Here is a 16133-nt window from a genome sequence, read left to right on the forward strand (position 1 = left end):
TGACTGCAATGAGTCGCGCACAGTATGGAACAAACCAGCCAAAACAGGTCGCTGAGGAGGAAGAGATCGCGGGTCTTCCTGGAGACGAGGATGATGTTATGGTAGATGAAGCAGCAGAAGAGCAGGGATATGGTGCGTATCATCTTCATATTAAGCATCGCCCAAGTTGGGCTATCACTGTGCGCCCAGTTTTAATACTACTCTTCGCGCAAACACGTTGAGACCTCGCACCGCCTGCATGTCACGATTGACTCGTGCGGACAGTATCTTTTTTCCCTCTCATACTATCATGGAGCCTATGACGTGCCACTCACAACGCAAACTTTTCCTGTATCTCCAGCATCATCGACTCCGACATCATCATTGACATGGATCACTTGGTTCTGCTCATTACCGGGGCATGAATACTTCTGCGAGGTCACAGAAGATTTCATCGAGGACGATTTCAATCTTACGGGCTTGAACGCTTTGGTCCCGTTTTGGAAGGAGGCGATGGAGATGGTCCTTGATGTTGAACCAGGTAGAGCATTCACCGGCGGCCCCGCCGCGAGCTCTCCAAGACTAACAAGTTGTATATTAGAGGATGCACTGAAGATACCGGATGTTTCCATAGTAGAGTCATCAGCAGAATTGCTCTATGGTCTTGTCCACCAGCGATATATTCTCACAAGACCAGGTTTACAAGCCATGGTATGTATGCTACCTTCATGTTACGGGAAGGCGGGGTGGTAACAGGACAACGATCCTCCACGATCAAGGTGGAAAAATACGAAGCTGGACATTTTGGGATATGCCCTCGCGTGTTCTGCAATTCCACTCACGTTGCCCCTTGTGGACGTTATGACCTTCCTGGGTTGGACACCGTAAAATTGTACTGCCCTAACTGCAATGACATCTATACCCCCCCAAGCAGCCGTTACCAAGGCGTTGATGGTAGGGGGCTATTTCGGCGCCTTCTTTGACATGTAGTCTGACATCGCCTCGTTACAGGCGCCTTCTTCGGCTCAACTTTCGCTCCCCTACTTTTCCAAACATACCGTGAACTCGCCCCCGCATCATACTGCCCACCACGCGCCAATGGACAACCATCCACTGTCCGCGATTCCCCTCGATCCTCCAATGATGAGCGGAACGGATCAAATGAAGATGAATCGTTCGAAAACGCCATAGCGCACGGGGGCAAGAAGCGGCCACATTGTCAGTTTATGTCCCATCGCTATTTGGCTTTCGTGTGAGTGACAGGGCGCGCAGTGGTCCTCGGATGCAGTGGTTGCGCATGCGACCTGAGACTGCCGAAGAACTTGATCTCGTGGACTGGCGCGGGCAGTGGAAAACGTTAGATGAAGATGAAATGGATCCACATGATCTGGATGATGAAGACAATCTCGATGAGGGGGGGAGAGGGAAGTTAGAAAATTTCGATGATGATCTAGAAGAAGATGGTATCGAAGAAGAGGAGGAAGAGGAAGAGGAAGCTGCCCCTCCACCTCCTCCACGGCCGATAGGAGGGCGTAAAACAGCGAAGCGCATTTAATTGGATTTTTATTCAATGGCCCTCCAGGATGCCATTCTCCTCCCATCACTGTTGTGCATTATTCCGGAGTTGGACTGTTTGTTGCTCTATTCTTATTTCAATGTCCCCTTAATTCACGCGTCCCGCACGTCCCCTTCAAACACGGCGAACTTTTCATTCATGCGCAAGTTACTTTATACAACAAAACATCAGGTACAAAAATGAGAGCAAAGGCATTTTTCAAAAATTACAAGATGTCACCATCAATCTACGTCTCGTTCTCGATGTTCACTGCGAATGCGGCTTAGGTGGCGGCTTTGGCCGTCCAGTGTATGCATTCTTGATGGGTGGTAGAGCTTCCTCTTCTGGTGACTCTGGGACACCCTGGAAGGGCTCGAAGATTCCTTCCATATCGTCATATTCTGGATCAAGTTCCCATGGGTGATGCGCCACTGTAGCAGTCTTTGCGCCAGTTTTGCTGAGTTCCATCTGTGACGGCCACCGCTTTTCGCGCTGTGTGTCTAAGGGGTCACCAGCAATCATATCCTTCAGAGCTAGAAGCGTCCACTATCCGGAAATTCATCTTATTGTAACCACAAAGTCTGAAGGTTGGAAGCTGTACTCACGTGCGCATCGTTTCCCGCATTGTGCATGTAGTAAGTATCGTACATTTTGAGGAGTCTGCACATTCGCTCAAGTCCTCGTCTCTCATTGCTGCGGCCTTCCAACGCCGCGAAGAGATCTGCAGTGTCGATAATGAAAATCCCCGAGTCAGGATTGGTCTCTGGGATCAGATTGGTCGCCTCCTCGGCTTCAGGGACCTTGAATTGTTTCATGTATCTAACATCAGCATGTCAACTAGAAGTTTCGCCCCAGAGGAGTAGACGGTTCCTCACTGGATATCGTTGGGGGCATCGTGGAAGCTAAGATAAACGGGCCCGTATCTCTTGAGGCCAGCAATGAAAGTGCGCAAGTCTTCACCAAAGACTTTGCGTGGCTTTTCGATTGATGTGCCGAATTGATAATTCTGTCGAAACGAAGCAGCCAGCATAAGGACTAGTTATCGAAGTTGGATGAATCACGAACATTTCGATTGTCAGGAACATATTTGAACTGTGACGAACGAGTTTAAATGGTAAAAAAAAAAGAATGTCGACACTTACGTTGCGAGTGGAGTTCATTTCTTTGACAGTCCAGTGTCCTTCCTCTGGCCCCACGAGTTTCCCATCTTCCCATCTGTACATACTGTAGCCGAACTCCGTAATGTCGTCATGTTTCATCTCCCAAGATTCGAAGTCGACCGCACACCAGACACCCTTCTTCGCTGACCACAGAGTCCTCGCTCTTTCAAACTTGATCCTAAGAGCTTCGAGCTTGATGTCTCCTGTGATCCCCTTTAGTCGGTTATTGAGCTTTTGGATATTTGCGAGCGCCTTCTTCAGGACTTGAGGGTCAGTGAAGTACACTGGGGATACGTTTTTGAGATGTGAAGTAGTGAGAAGGTATTGGGACGATGGGAGGGGCACAAGGACATTGATGAGACCAGCAGCTTTCAAGTAATATCGAGCATATTCGACTTGGGCAGAGGAGAATAGGAGACGAGACTCCCCATTGGTGAGAATTCCTGGTATATTTGAAACAGGATCAACGATCAGAGGTATGTAAGCCGCGCAAGATCCACTCACCATTCCAAAGCTCGAGACCATCATGGCCTTCTTGTCGAAGGGGATGATCGGGATGAACCAAACTCGTGGGCGCAAGGAAACCATTGAGAGCACTTCTTTGGTGCGGATCGGTGAGAACCTCACGCCTGGATGCCATATCAAGCATTCACACCCTACCCTTCATCACAATTTGGATAACCTGGGGCTTACCACTCAAACATCTATGATAATTGAAGGACATGCGATCGGGAGGTAGTTCGACCATAGGGCTCATTACTTACGATATCTGAGTAACGGTAATAACCCAGGATCACTGGACGATTGTCAATCGAGGCCATATTGTGACGTGGGAAGAGTTCCCCACTACGTGCTGTTGCGCGCAGAGTATAGGGGCATTTATCAGATCCTTTCTATATATGGGTTTTAAGCCGGAAGCAAATGCCTGATCGAGCACCTTTAGATGGCACCTGAGAATCAATCCTAAACCATGCCACACGATATAGCTGAGCAAGTGTGGTCTCGAAGGGCGTTTCGACACATTCTAGTGAAATACAAGCGGAGAACGCTCTGTTTTTTTGGCTGTTCGTTAGGTGCTCGTGGTTTGGAAAGAAAGAAGTGGTAGAGAGTCAAGGGGAAAAAAAAAACTAATGAAAGAACTGTAGCACCCAAGGTTCCTACATAGTCCCCTACCACAGTACTAACTGGGCGGTACTCGGCTTAGCTTCGCAGATCAGACGGGATACGGCGCTTTCCGAGTCCTATGGCCACAGATAGTCATGATCTGCATTAATCCCCATCTCTGATGAAAGTCTATGCCGCTCGGGGTTGACAACGTGCAGTAGGACGCGCCAGTGTGTGTGCAGATGGATCTTCACTCGATACAACTACAACTTTAAAAATCCCGAGGATTACAAGTGCTAATTAGTCTGGTCCTCCCCGTTGATGCCAAATCAATCTCATCGTTGCCTACGTCATTGCAGAACGCATTTTTGAATTTCACTTCCATTTCCGTCGGGCTCGCAATATGCCAGTATACTGGCCACGTGCCCGCTGTTGCGCCCTGGACCCGGACCAAGAATATGCAGAATGTTCTTTGATCGCTCATACCGCATGAACCTATTCCCCTCTCTCTAGCGAGACCGAAAAGGGCGAAGGACACCTCTTGGGCTCACTGTATCTATCTAGGCCCGTTTATGACCGACATCTTTGTGAAGCCATATCCCCATGTGGTCATGCCATACCTATTGCTCGACAGGTTCGATCACAGACAGTAACGCGCGTGACGAATGGAACAACCTCATCCCTTGCCATCTCAGGGGCCCTGGATTACTTTTGTGTATCTGCTATCTGCTCACCCTTGGGTTCATGTTATACTCACGATGTCCTGCCCGCATGGCTATTAGAAGGACTATCGAATAACGCTAGGATAACACTGTGATAAAGGATAAGGGGTGCAAGTACAATCTCACCTCGCTCTGAATAGCGCACAACCATGGTAGCGAGCATACTAAGAAAGGAAAGGCTGAACATCAACATCGTGAGTTGGCCACGTCGTACGCATAATCCAAGAAATCCACTAACAGTTGCTGCTAAAACCTCAGAACTGGCCGGAGGTGGAAGCAGTAGGAGTACTTAGGGAGCGCTGTCATGCGTGAATGCGGTCAAACTGCTAACGGCGAATATGATACACGCCTTAACAGGTCCATCGACCTCCGCTCTTGAGCAGGACATATCCGTTTTCGTATCAGCGATGTGCTACATTTGTTATCTCCTCGCGCCTTTACGACGCTTCCGGGGCCCGGCCAAGAATGAACCCTTTCCAGGGATTATAGTAAACACGGGAAACATGCTTGATACCCCATCATAACCCGGTCAAATTATCCACCACATCAAAAAAGCTCAGAGCTGAGATATTCCGGTACACACGGTGTACTTCATTGTCTTTCCGTTGGAAAACGGTATAAGATGTCAGAGGATCCCTTCATCAGGCGGACCATTCCCCATCGATCGTCATATGCACCATGGATAGTGTACAATGCGTTGACAATAGGCAACCTGATATGAGTACCCCAGAGGAACAGCACGATTTTGAAAAGTCTGAGTCCCATGGCGTCATAAGGGTGACCCATTCCCAGAGGACCCTTCGATATGCTTTGAAGAGAACACTCTCACAATGTTTGTTTTCTTCCTTTCCTTAGTGATCATCCCTGACATATGGCTGTGTGTCATAGACGGAGTATCGTCGTCGGCTGTGCATTAGGTGCTGTTGTTGGTGCATCCAATATTTACCTTGGACTAAAGACTGGGTGGGTGTTGCGTTGCTTCATAAACAATTGGGCCGACTCGACTGACATCGTTGGTACGATCCTCGGACCTGTAGTATTTCCTTCCCCCACAACTCTTTGGTGCCATGTAAGTCATTGATCGAACGTTTTCCCCACACCCTCATATCGAGGACGTCACGGATAGTTTCGGCTTTGCGATATTGAAGCCCCTTTCTAAAATCGTCGGAGGTCTGGGACCTGGTTGGGTCACTGGCGATAAACAGTTTGGCCCAAAGGAAAATGTAACCGTTCAGGTAAGCTCGGTCGGGATCACCTTGCTTTAATTCTTATTTTGGTTGGTTCCTTCATCCGTCCCTTATTTCCTTGCCATCCTGTCTCATCTCTATGGAAATCACTGCTCATACTATAGTCGGCTGCCACTGCTGCGGGGGGTCTTGGTATCATATTCGTCAGCGCCGTGCCCGCCATGTATCGTTTGGGCCTTCTCTCTGAGTTTCCACAACATGACATTGGGAAACTCATTGGCTTGGCGGTTTGCGTTGCCTACTATGGCGTCTTCTTTGTCATTCCACTCCGCAAGTACTACATTCTCAAGCAAAAGCTTGTCTTCCCAACACCTTCTGCTACTGCCTACACGATAAGACAGTTACACATGATTGGCGGCGCAACTGATGCTTTCAAAAAGGCGAAGATGCTTGGCTACAGCCTCCTCGCCGCATTCTGTTTCAAAGTTGCAGCAGGTTACGCACCGGGTTTGATCTGGGATTGGCATATCGGTTGGATGTAAGTTGTTGTTTGTTCCTTTTAATTTCCTCGCCTGCTTGTACCATTTTCATTTTTTACAGCATGTACCGTATCGGTTTTGCCGCCATGATCTCCTTGGATAACTATGGGTGGTGGATCGAATTCACACCTGCCTTTTACGGTGCGGGCATGTTAGCAGGAATGAACGCCTCGTGGTCGTTCTTCATGGGTGCCATCCTCGCATGGGGCATTATTGCTCCTTCAACCATCGCCACTGGTGCTGCCGTCGGTATGGATCTCGGCATCGATAACAGATGGTCGTATTTGTCCCTTCATCTTAGTGACATCGAAAAGTATTCGAAAACCCCATCACCACGCTACTGGCTTTTATGGCCAGGTGTGCTCATGATGGTTGTATCGTCGTTTGCTGAAGTCATCCTATCCTCACGTCATGCATTTTACAAAATGGTCATGTCGGTGTCCTCAAGACTTTGTGCGAGGTATCGGAATTCCAATCGCAGTGACCCCGACTTTGGCCGCGGGATAAAGGATGATAATGACCCTGCCCCTCTGGAGGACCATGTTCCCTCCTGGGCTTGGTTGGGTGGCCTCATCATATCCATTGCCCTTACATGCTCAATCGTCACTACTCAATGGAACATGAATGTCGGTGAAGCTGTCCTCGCCCTTATCTTTGGTTTCCTGCTCTCCTTCCTCGCTGTACGGAGCGCAGGTGATACGGATCTCAATCCTGTATCAACATGCGCTAAGGCGAGCCAGCTGGTTTTCGGAGGGATAGCTAAAAGTCAGAAACTCGACGTGGTGACCGGTCAGACGCTCAACCTAGTGGCCGGTGTTTTGGCTGCTGGTGCTTCCGCTCAATCTGCTGACATGACTGGTAAGTTTAATCTTTTGTCTCGAGGAAAAAAACCTGCCAGCAAGTTATTAACGTTGAAAAAATAAAACAAAAAAAAATAATAGGTGATCTCAAGACTGGTCATTTGATCGGGGCTAAGCCCAAAGACCAATTCGTTGCACAGCTCACTGGAGCTACTGTAGCCATCTTTCTCAACGTTGCCTTGTTCATATTGTTCACCAAATCCGCCCCCTGCATCCTTTATCCACCGGACAATGGTGTTTGCCCGTACAGCGTGCCTGCCGTTAGCGCGTGGGCAGCTGTCGCCACCGCGGTACTTGCAAATACACTGCGTGGGTTTGCATTTTCCGCCCACCGCGACACAAAGCTGACGCGTTTTATGGTTCCCACCTTTCAGCTATTCCACCTTCCTCTGGTTATACGGCCATCGCATTATCCATGGTCGCTGGGGTCGCTATTATCGTCAAGCATGTTTACATTCCCCGCAGGCACTGGGCCTATGTCCCTAATTGGAATGCTGTCGGACTTGCCTTCATCTTGCCGCAGGTTTATTACCCCATGATCATGTCCGTTGGCGCCACTGTTAACCATGTTTGGCAACGCAAAAATCCGGGCTCATTCGACTTGTATGGGTTCCCGCTGGCTGCCGGTCTTATTGCTGGTGAGGGAATGGGGGGCGTCATGGATGCTATCTTAGCAATTGCTGGTGTTGATGGAAGTGTGTATGGAACCTCTATTGGATGTCCCTCGATGCAGTTTTGTGGCTAAATGAGCCATCTGCTCATTTTGTGCTTTCTTCAATGATTGACCAAAACCCTTAACTCCCGAGGCGGCACCGTCCACGCGCTTCGTTGTTCTGTCCCTGTACTAACCAGTTCAGTGCTGCGGATCGATTGTCGCATGAGCACGATTCGTTGGCTTCGCTTGGGTTGCTCTCGCGTCAGGAGAAACGTAGACCTGTGCGGGAAATCACCAAAACCAGCAATGTCACGCTTTCACCAGGGAGTATATAAATCAAAAGTCAGGATCCAGGGGATCAAAGTAACCCATATTGAATGGAAATGGGATGAAGAAATCGTCATCGAATTCAAGACCATCTGAGTCCCCATAACCATCGTAGTCATGTAAAGTGTCATCATACCACTTGTCCATATGATGTTCAGCTTCCTCGGGACTAATGCCATGCCTATGGAAGCTTCGTGAATGCAAGATGATTATTCGGATGCATCTCACGTACTTCGTCAACAAGTGGTCCTGAAGCTCGCTTTTCGTTGACCACGAATACAAGGAAATTGGATCATGCACGCTTCGTCGGTCGCAACGCCTACACTCGTAGAGCATGATCGGGGACTCGGCTTCCACGCGACTAGCAACAAGTTCCCTTTGGGCATCTTGTTCTGCCTTCGTACGCAAGAGAATCACCTTCGGCGTCTCGTGGTCGTCTATTAAGGGGACGTTGGGAAGTGATGAAGTTGACCGATGATTCGTTGCTGCGGAACACTTTTCCCGTTCATACCAAAGCTTTTCGTCCGTAAAATGTGCAACCTAATGGCCCAATTGGTGCAAGCAATCATACCTGAACCATATAATACATACTAGCTGGGGCCATGTCACTGGATTCGCAAATGGCGTGCTGCAGCAGCCACATAAGAACCCAGTGTTCATTTCCAAAAGCTTGGTCATTGTGGACATGTTGGGGTCCATCGCTTGTATCCGTTGAAAAAGGATTTCAGCCATGGATGACGATTCCTTTGGCATCGTTATTTTCGACAGGTGACCAAACAAATAATCGTCGTCGTCGTCGTCGTCAAGGTTGGAAAGAATAGCAGGGTAAGCTGCCAGGCTGTAGCAGCCATAGGCGTAAGGATCGACATAGGCACCCACGATAAATAAGGCGGTAGGATGATTGAGAAGCTGAGCATCAGTTTCATCGCTTTCAGCGAGCCCCCCTGAGTCTTGCTGGGTTTCCTCTGCCTGCAAGGCTAGTGATGCGGGCTCATTGCGCGCTACAGCCGCCAAGAACCTCCGTGTGCGGAGTTGATATGGGCGAGCTTCTGCAAGAAATTGAGTTTCTTGAGACTCCCACTCCTCCCTTGTAACACTTGGGTTATCGGTTTCAACCAACGGGATAACAGAGGGCAAGTTATAGAGGCAGGCACCACGGGGGAAAGTTTCTTGCCAGCAGTCCGAGTGGAAAGGCTCATGCTGTTTGAGTTCCACGACCTTAAGGGCGGATCTTTCCACATGTAACCTGATATCGCGTCGACGATCTACTTTTCGCTCTAGTTTCTCCAAGTCAAGACGGCGCTGCCGGCGAGCTTCGAGGATCTTTACGAGCGCAGGCTCGATGCGACGCCAAACTTGGAAGCAAAATCAATTTGAGATATGTGAAACAAATCCATGGACAACTGCCTCACTAATTGGAGTAAGAGCCGCCGGTTGATCAAGGAAGCGGTTGTACTCCCGATCCGTTGAAAGCGTGATGTCCACATCTTCATATCCAAGCTCGCGCAGTTTTTGAAAGATACTGTCAAGAGGTTTGGTTGGGGTTTCTGCACACGAGTGAAGCGTCCCTACCTCTCCTTTCTGCCTTGGATTGCATCTTTTTTACGTTCGTACCTTTGAGCAGCTTGAGCCGAACGCCAATTCTGGAGCTGGAGACCATGCTAGAAAAAGGCATTTTGGCAGGTGTTATGGAAGGAACAGACTAACTGACCTCCTCAATCTGAGTGGCACGGACCTTCATCTCCTCGACATAGGAATTCAGGATTTGTTCGTCGCCCCCTACCAGCGACAGATATTTCGGGATAATTGTGTATACTTCTTTTCTGCTCAGGTAACCCAATTCTGGCATAAATAAGCATCAGCGCTGGAAGAAGTCTGGTGGGTCCTCATACGAACGATTCTTGGGCATCATCGAGTAAAGAACATCATAATACATTTCTTCAACCTCGAACTCGTACAGGATGAAAGGGAATGAAGGGCATTGTCTAGTTGAAAGTTAGGGCATTGTAGTTCTGGTGGGAAACAATGGACGCATTGCGACTCACAGCTCTGGCATGTGTGCTTTGCAAGCCCGGGTTCTCAAGACACAGTCCATGAGTTGCGCGCGGTTCATATGACAAATCCTGAGATACCGATATAAAGGTCATGTTTGATGCCACTTGTCACGGATCCGTTCTTACATGCAACGAGTTTCAAATACCAGGCTGGCGTATTCTGGTTCGCAGAGGTCCGGTGGGCAGGGCGGGAAGCCATCTAGCGACCCCCTGGCTCTCTTCCACATCAACTTGCGTTATATTTTCAGAATCAACAGAGAATGAAGTGATCCTGCGAGTGCTCACCTTGGAAGATTTAGACATAAGAATTGAACGAATGAACTTCGTCGTGCGTGCTAGGTGCAATAGGTCAATTGGTTCCAGGTGCCCGACAATCTGGAGCTAACATATTAGGGAATAGAATGATGAATGAAGTGATGCCACATCACCTCCGCGAAGATGTCTACTGGCATCTTCATTAAGTTGGCAAGTCGACCCTGCCGACGACCAGTAGTGGCTGCTGGTTGACGTTTAGGTTTTGACGCGGTAGTAGAAGACTCCTTCACCCTCTTCTTGCGAGACGAGTGGAACTGCTCGCTTTTGTTGTCTCGCTGGGTATACTGCGCCACGTTTGACGTTATTCCATTTTATGATTTGGGACAAGGAATTGACGCACGGGCGCTCGGCTTACCTTTCGTCAACGAAGCAACTTCCAGTATTGTCCCCACCATTGTTCACGGTGTGGGCATCTACGTCGTCGGTTACCCTACCCATATCCGGGGAGGCGGCGAATTTGGAAATGGGAATTGAAGGTCGGGATTTCCGCCAAATTCCAGAGACACTTTGCATCCGACCGCGATCACACTTGAGCCTGAGGCACTATGTTTGCACCCAAAAGCCTCTTCTCATCTCTTCCATGTCCCGAGTCATCTTTGTGTTCACGGAACCCTTGCCCATTCTCCCACAAAGCAATGGATGAGCTGCCAAAATCCGTCTCTCTTGTTTCAAGCTTGCTGGAGTTTAAGCCAGTAGCTGTACCGCCTGTAGATAGTCGTCCCAATCAGCGGACTGCATCAAGCACAACAAGGACAGCCGACACTATACCCAACTCTGCCTCAATAGGGACCCTCTCGCGCAAGCGGGGGGCTGACGACGTCCCCGCTTCTTCGAGCAGAGGCACTATTGAACCACCAAACAAAGTTCAGCGCGTTACAACAAGTTATCCAACGACTTCGGTCTGTCTGAGATCCCATCTGCGTTACGTGCGCTCACAGAAATTCTTTCTAGTCTGGGACCCCTAAAATCACAGCAAATCCCGCGCGATCTAAGATTGCGATCAACCAGCGCCAGGCCATGTTGAATCTTCTGTATGATACCTTCCGTCATCTCTACATGCGGATTCTCGCGTCATCTCCCTCCCTCCCTGGGAAGCATGCGATAGCGCAAGAAGAGGAAATATACGCCAAGACGAGCCAGAAGACGTATCGAAATGAACGGACTTTCTCACTTGTGTTTCACGCGACCCTATTTAACATCATTCCATTGTACAGGCAATTATTTCCGCCGTTTCGAGTATCCAAAAAAGACCACCTCCGGATTCCAAATTTCATCCCTCGATTGGTACAATAGCTGAGTGTGCGGAACGTCAGGAGAAAGGCGCCTCAGCAACCCCCATCGAAATTCTCCCATCTCATTTGTCCACGGTCTTACTCTCACGGCGCGATATGGAGACAATGGGATACCTCCTAGATGTGCCACTCGAGGGCAAACTTCCTGAGGTAGGAGGGACTGTAATGTGCGAACGGTGCAAGAGTCCATTTATGGTTGAAGAAACCCCCTCTTTGGACCAATGCGTTTACCACTGGAAAGCCCCGTTCCGGAAGAAAACGGGAGGCGAGTTCCAATGGTGATTTAGAGCTTACCGTTTTATTGACAAGCTTACAGGTCTCCGAGAGGCGATCCATGATGCTGCGGAGGACTGGAAGGGTCACAAGGCTGCGATCGCGGACCGCATGTATTCAATGAAAAAGATACAGAGGCCCTCCATTCCCGCCATCCCTTCATTTCCCTCTCTTCGGAGACCATAACGAACGACAAGGAGGACATCCTCGAGGTCTGCTCTATTGATTGTGAAATGATTTATACGACTGCAGGAATGTCCTGCGCTCGTGTCACAATGGTGGATGGGAAGGGTGAACTGATTCTGGATGAGCTTGTCCGTATGAACGAAGGTGTTCATGTGCTGTGAGTCCACAAGCGAGGTAGGATATTCACTGATCATAGATATGAACAGAGACTTCAATACAAGGTAGATGCATCCCCGATTGCTTCGTAGTTTGATATTTATTTATTTATTCGGAGCAGATTTTCAGGCATCACTTCGCTCGATAAAGCAGTGTACGATCTAGACCATATACGGGCTGCTCTACGTTCATATATTGGGCCAGATACGATCATAATTGGACATGCGTGAGTACTGTTATGATTCAGCGACCACCATCTCGGTGCACTCATCTGAAAAACAACTGTGATAGATTAGAAAACGACCTGAAGGCGCTTCGTTTAGTTCACCACCGCATCGTCGATACGTCCGCTGTATGTCGCATTACTCAGTGGTTCGGTCTGACTTTCTGACGGTTCGTCAGATTTACGCTCACTCTTCGGGGCTTCCTTATCGGCGTAGTCTACGGAATCTGTAGGTATTTTGTGGGCGTCTTCCAACTTTTTTCCCACGAAACCTCCATTAATCATGTTCCAAAGCGCAAAGGTATATTTGGATAGGACAATTCAATCTGGAGATGGCTCTACCGGCCATTCATCGTTAGAAGATGCCCGCGCGACGCTCGATCTGTAAGTCTCCCTAAGCGCATTTGACTGCCTCATCATTTCTGTTCGCCTCGGGTTTGTGTGTCACAAGAGTGCGGCATTGGGTTGTGTCGAACGGTTTAGACAAAAAATCGAAGCAGATCACACCGGTGTCGACCCTGAAACGTAAGGGTTTCGATCCCATGGCGCGAGTAGTGTGAACCTAATATTCACGAGTCTCCAGCCCAATTGGTCACTGCCGCGACAGACTAGCGAGCAAATGCCTTGTTTGCAAGAGTGGTGGCCATCCTCGGCAGTTTTGGCACGAACGCCACTGTCATTCGTCAACTGGACATGCTGCACTCGTTACCCTGCGTTTGTCATGACGCGCACCACTTTCTCTGCAGCCGAGCCTAGATTGATTAAATTCGACACACTACTGACTAGCCTGTACTGTGTCACATTGAGTATTCATCCATCTCACACGGGATTTGGCGGAGCTACAGGATAGTATCATGAAACGAATGCGCCCCTCGGCACGGCAGGCAGTTGACTACCAGATACACTCCTGGCGCCTCTGCGAAGGGGTCTGACAGGCTTTCTGCGGTTGAATGATTCTGTCGCGGCAAATGACCCTCAGAGTATATAGCTCTAATGGACACATAATAGCCCTCTAAGTGATGGAGTTTGTCATTGGTTTATCGAGACACTTGCTCTTGCTAGGCTGGTGTGGACACATTCTCAAGGCGGGAAGTCCGTTAACTCAGAATTGGGTGGTTTTCTATATACTGACGGATTTCATGGTGTTCGTTCCTTTTGAGCGTGGCCGTGACCGGACTCACTGGTAAGGAGTGGTGGTGCAATGTTGTTCAGGTGCCGATATAATCACGAGACGTCAAACCCCTTGAGTCATTAACAATTCAATGGCGTGCCATTTATTTGCCTGCGCTTGCCCAAATCCACCAGGGTACCATCCACCTGTTGTTGAGGAAAACAACGACATCGAACGGCTTACAGCAAGGTGCAAAAAAACGGCGCATCCAATTTGGATGAATAGCCAAATGAATCATGTGACCATACCTGGTGTCATTTATTTGCTGCCATTTTTGGACGATCACATGACTTCGCGGTCATTCGGGTGCGCCGATTTTTTTGCACCTTGCTGTAATTCGGAAGCGGATAGACCACGAGGTAAGGGAAGAGTTTGGACTAATGCCCCTGAAGAGTTGTGCGGTCAAGTGGCCGTACAATGAGTTGACCTTATTTCGAATGTAGACCGTTAGATCCCCCTTAGCCAAACTGTTGGAGGGCGACACCGAGAAAACGGAGCGCAACCAGAGGGAAATTTGCAAACAAATACTATGCAAAAAAGGACGTAACAGTCGATACATTCAGTCAACAGTCGAGCAAACACTCTTATAGCGTCAAGTGGCGTCGGTGGCGGTAGGAACGTTATGCTGGAACAAATTCAAGCTTGTGTCGATCGCCCGCATCTTTCTCCGGTTTGATTTCGAGCTTCAACATGCCCGATAAGGAATCAATGCCTCAGACCTTTCCGAATTCGATTTGACGTACTGGTTCATATTCTTTTCCAAAGGTCCAGACGTTTTTATTCTTCTGATGACGGATGGTCCTATCGGGTACATGAGTATGACGCATGGTTCAGCGTAGCGAGGGTTCTCACTTGGGATCCGACCCCTCGATGATCCACGTATATTCTTCACTCTTGAGCACTATTACACCATCGTACCTGTCGGGGTGCGTGTCCTTCGAATGGAGAATCCTCCCATCCGGATAAATGTCGAACTGGAGTATCGTTGAGATGTTCCCGACACTAGGTTACTCAACGTACAACTTGGTCTGGATTACTCTTGTCATAGCGGCCAGCGATCAAGGAATCAGACCCGGAGGCCTTTTCGGCCGCAAGCCTCTCATTGTCAGACTTTAGCACGATATTATAGCGTTGAGCCATGATTGCTTAGTAGCAAGAGGAGGCCTGCAAGTCACAATGAACCCAACTTGAGCGGTGCTTTATAGTATATGTCTTGATGGGTGGGCGATTTGGAAAAATCATTGATATAAAGAATTATTAGGTGTAGGTGTACTGCGAGAGTGCAATTCGGGAGCAACAGCGCAGGGAGCTCAATCTAGCACTGAACTCCACAATAGGCCGCCGATACATACTGATGGAGAGATTCTGTGATACCCCCGATAGGGAAGTAAGAATGGGGTGGTTCCACGTGTGCGAACCTTGCGTATCGTTCCAAGAATCGCATCATGGTACTGTTCTGCGATGCAAGTTCGAGCGAGTAATCTTGGGATTCCGCAGCTGCATAAATTAGTGACACGTTCCTGCATTGGATACTTATCCGCCAACACAAACAGTGGTCTGTATTAAAAGACTGGTCTAGATACTCAACGTCTGCAAACTGTTCACCTGAGGACATTCGGCTTCCTAGAACTTGTCCTAACAGAGTTGGCGAGATCGATTCCCCAATTTGGGTGAACAGAATTAGCGCCGGGGTCCCAGTGGTCCAGCAGCAGTGCGGCGTGAGGTGGCCCCCTGCACTGAGTCACTACAGGACAACAGTAAGGCTGTCTGATGGAATAGAATTACTGCGTGATTTAATGTCGGACCAGGCTTGGCCGTGTTTCTCCCCAAACGTCAGGCCGGCTTCGCTTAGCCAGAGACATATTCACGATCGGCGGATGTCCATGATATCCCAGACTTAGCTTGTTCTCTAACGTGCGAGTCTCTCCCGGCCATGCACCACCAACAAGGCCGAAGCATCATTAGCAAATTGTCCATGTTCAGTTTGGCCACTTCTGCTGCCTCCAATTCAATTTCAGGGCCAAACTTAATTGTTTTCAACTGTGGAAATTGTGCTTGAAACCATTGAGTTCAGCCCTATTGGAGGGACCGGTTTATTTTACTTTGGCCAGTTTGGCCACTTCTGGCGGACATATCCAGCAGAAGTGACCAAACTGAACATGGACAATTTGCTGATGATCGATCTACGAAATTACCGCAGATGCAGCAGCCGTATGCTACAATAAAGGTTGGTCACCTGCCTAATACTACGTGTGCGTATAGACTAGCAAGCACTAGTGCAGCAACTAGTGGGTTATCGAGGCGCTAGTGGCCGCGTGTACAATCCCGATGCAAACCGCTCCATGTTATTCTGCGTATTGTTCTGCGGGATTTAG

At 48.9% G+C, this 16133-nt stretch overlaps 6 protein-coding genes across 6 annotated transcripts; 3 read left to right on the top strand and 3 right to left on the bottom strand.

The window, feature by feature from the left end:
- Positions 1-339: 339 nt before the first annotated feature.
- Positions 340-2004, top strand: EI90DRAFT_3176952 (casein kinase II regulatory subunit-domain-containing protein; the record flags this gene model as incomplete). The annotated part of the gene is given in 5 exon segments (XM_039066347.1): positions 340-520; positions 581-690; positions 759-933; positions 991-1153; positions 1171-2004. Coding segments are annotated over 5 exon segments (993 nt in total), but the record flags the coding sequence as incomplete, so codon positions are not given.
- EI90DRAFT_3176960 (uncharacterized protein) lies at positions 1393-3515 on the bottom strand (the record flags this gene model as incomplete). The annotated part of the gene is made up of 8 exons (XM_039066348.1): positions 1393-2080; positions 2140-2353; positions 2410-2540; positions 2600-2626; positions 2677-3137; positions 3199-3323; positions 3388-3398; positions 3459-3515. The coding sequence occupies 8 exons, from the start codon at positions 3513-3515 to the stop codon at positions 1802-1804; spliced, it is 1305 nt and encodes a 434-aa protein (XP_038918493.1). The 3' UTR covers positions 1393-1801.
- A 155-nt stretch (positions 3516-3670) lies between these two features.
- EI90DRAFT_3049350 (uncharacterized protein) lies at positions 3671-4657 on the bottom strand. Its single transcript, XM_039059688.1, has one exon. It carries the CDS (start codon positions 4280-4282, stop codon positions 4070-4072), a length of 213 nt encoding a protein of 70 aa, XP_038918494.1. The 5' UTR covers positions 4283-4657; the 3' UTR covers positions 3671-4069.
- Positions 4658-5391: 734 nt separating this feature from the next.
- On the top strand, positions 5392-8273 carry EI90DRAFT_3176972 (oligopeptide transporter; the record flags this gene model as incomplete). The annotated part of the gene is made up of 7 exons (XM_039066349.1): positions 5392-5487; positions 5558-5589; positions 5647-5755; positions 5872-6245; positions 6308-7104; positions 7188-7415; positions 7481-8273. The coding sequence occupies 7 exons, from the start codon at positions 5392-5394 to the stop codon at positions 7849-7851; spliced, it is 2007 nt and encodes a 668-aa protein (XP_038918495.1). The 3' UTR covers positions 7852-8273.
- Positions 8274-8321: 48 nt separating this feature from the next.
- On the bottom strand, positions 8322-10911 carry EI90DRAFT_3049361 (uncharacterized protein). The gene is made up of 10 exons (XM_039059689.1): positions 10813-10911; positions 10571-10688; positions 10428-10517; positions 10269-10372; positions 10134-10211; positions 9985-10073; positions 9800-9930; positions 9661-9749; positions 9501-9610; positions 8322-9443 (listed from the first exon to the last, which is right to left on the bottom strand). Exons 1-10 carry the CDS (start codon positions 10893-10895, stop codon positions 8629-8631), a joined length of 1707 nt encoding a protein of 568 aa, XP_038918496.1. The 5' UTR covers positions 10896-10911; the 3' UTR covers positions 8322-8628.
- A 91-nt stretch (positions 10912-11002) lies between these two features.
- On the top strand, positions 11003-12975 carry EI90DRAFT_3144960 (uncharacterized protein; the record flags this gene model as incomplete). Its single annotated transcript, XM_039065209.1, has 8 exons — positions 11003-11356; positions 11409-11630; positions 11672-11933; positions 12098-12365; positions 12486-12590; positions 12656-12716; positions 12767-12816; positions 12882-12975. The coding sequence occupies 8 exons, from the start codon at positions 11003-11005 to the stop codon at positions 12973-12975; spliced, it is 1416 nt and encodes a 471-aa protein (XP_038918497.1).
- Between the last annotated feature and the right edge of the window lie 3158 nt (positions 12976-16133).

Source organism: Cantharellus anzutake (assembly GCF_015039405.1).
Source record: "Cantharellus anzutake strain C23 chromosome Unknown EI90scaffold_14, whole genome shotgun sequence".
NCBI classification, from domain to species: Eukaryota; Fungi; Basidiomycota; class Agaricomycetes; order Cantharellales; family Hydnaceae; genus Cantharellus; species Cantharellus anzutake.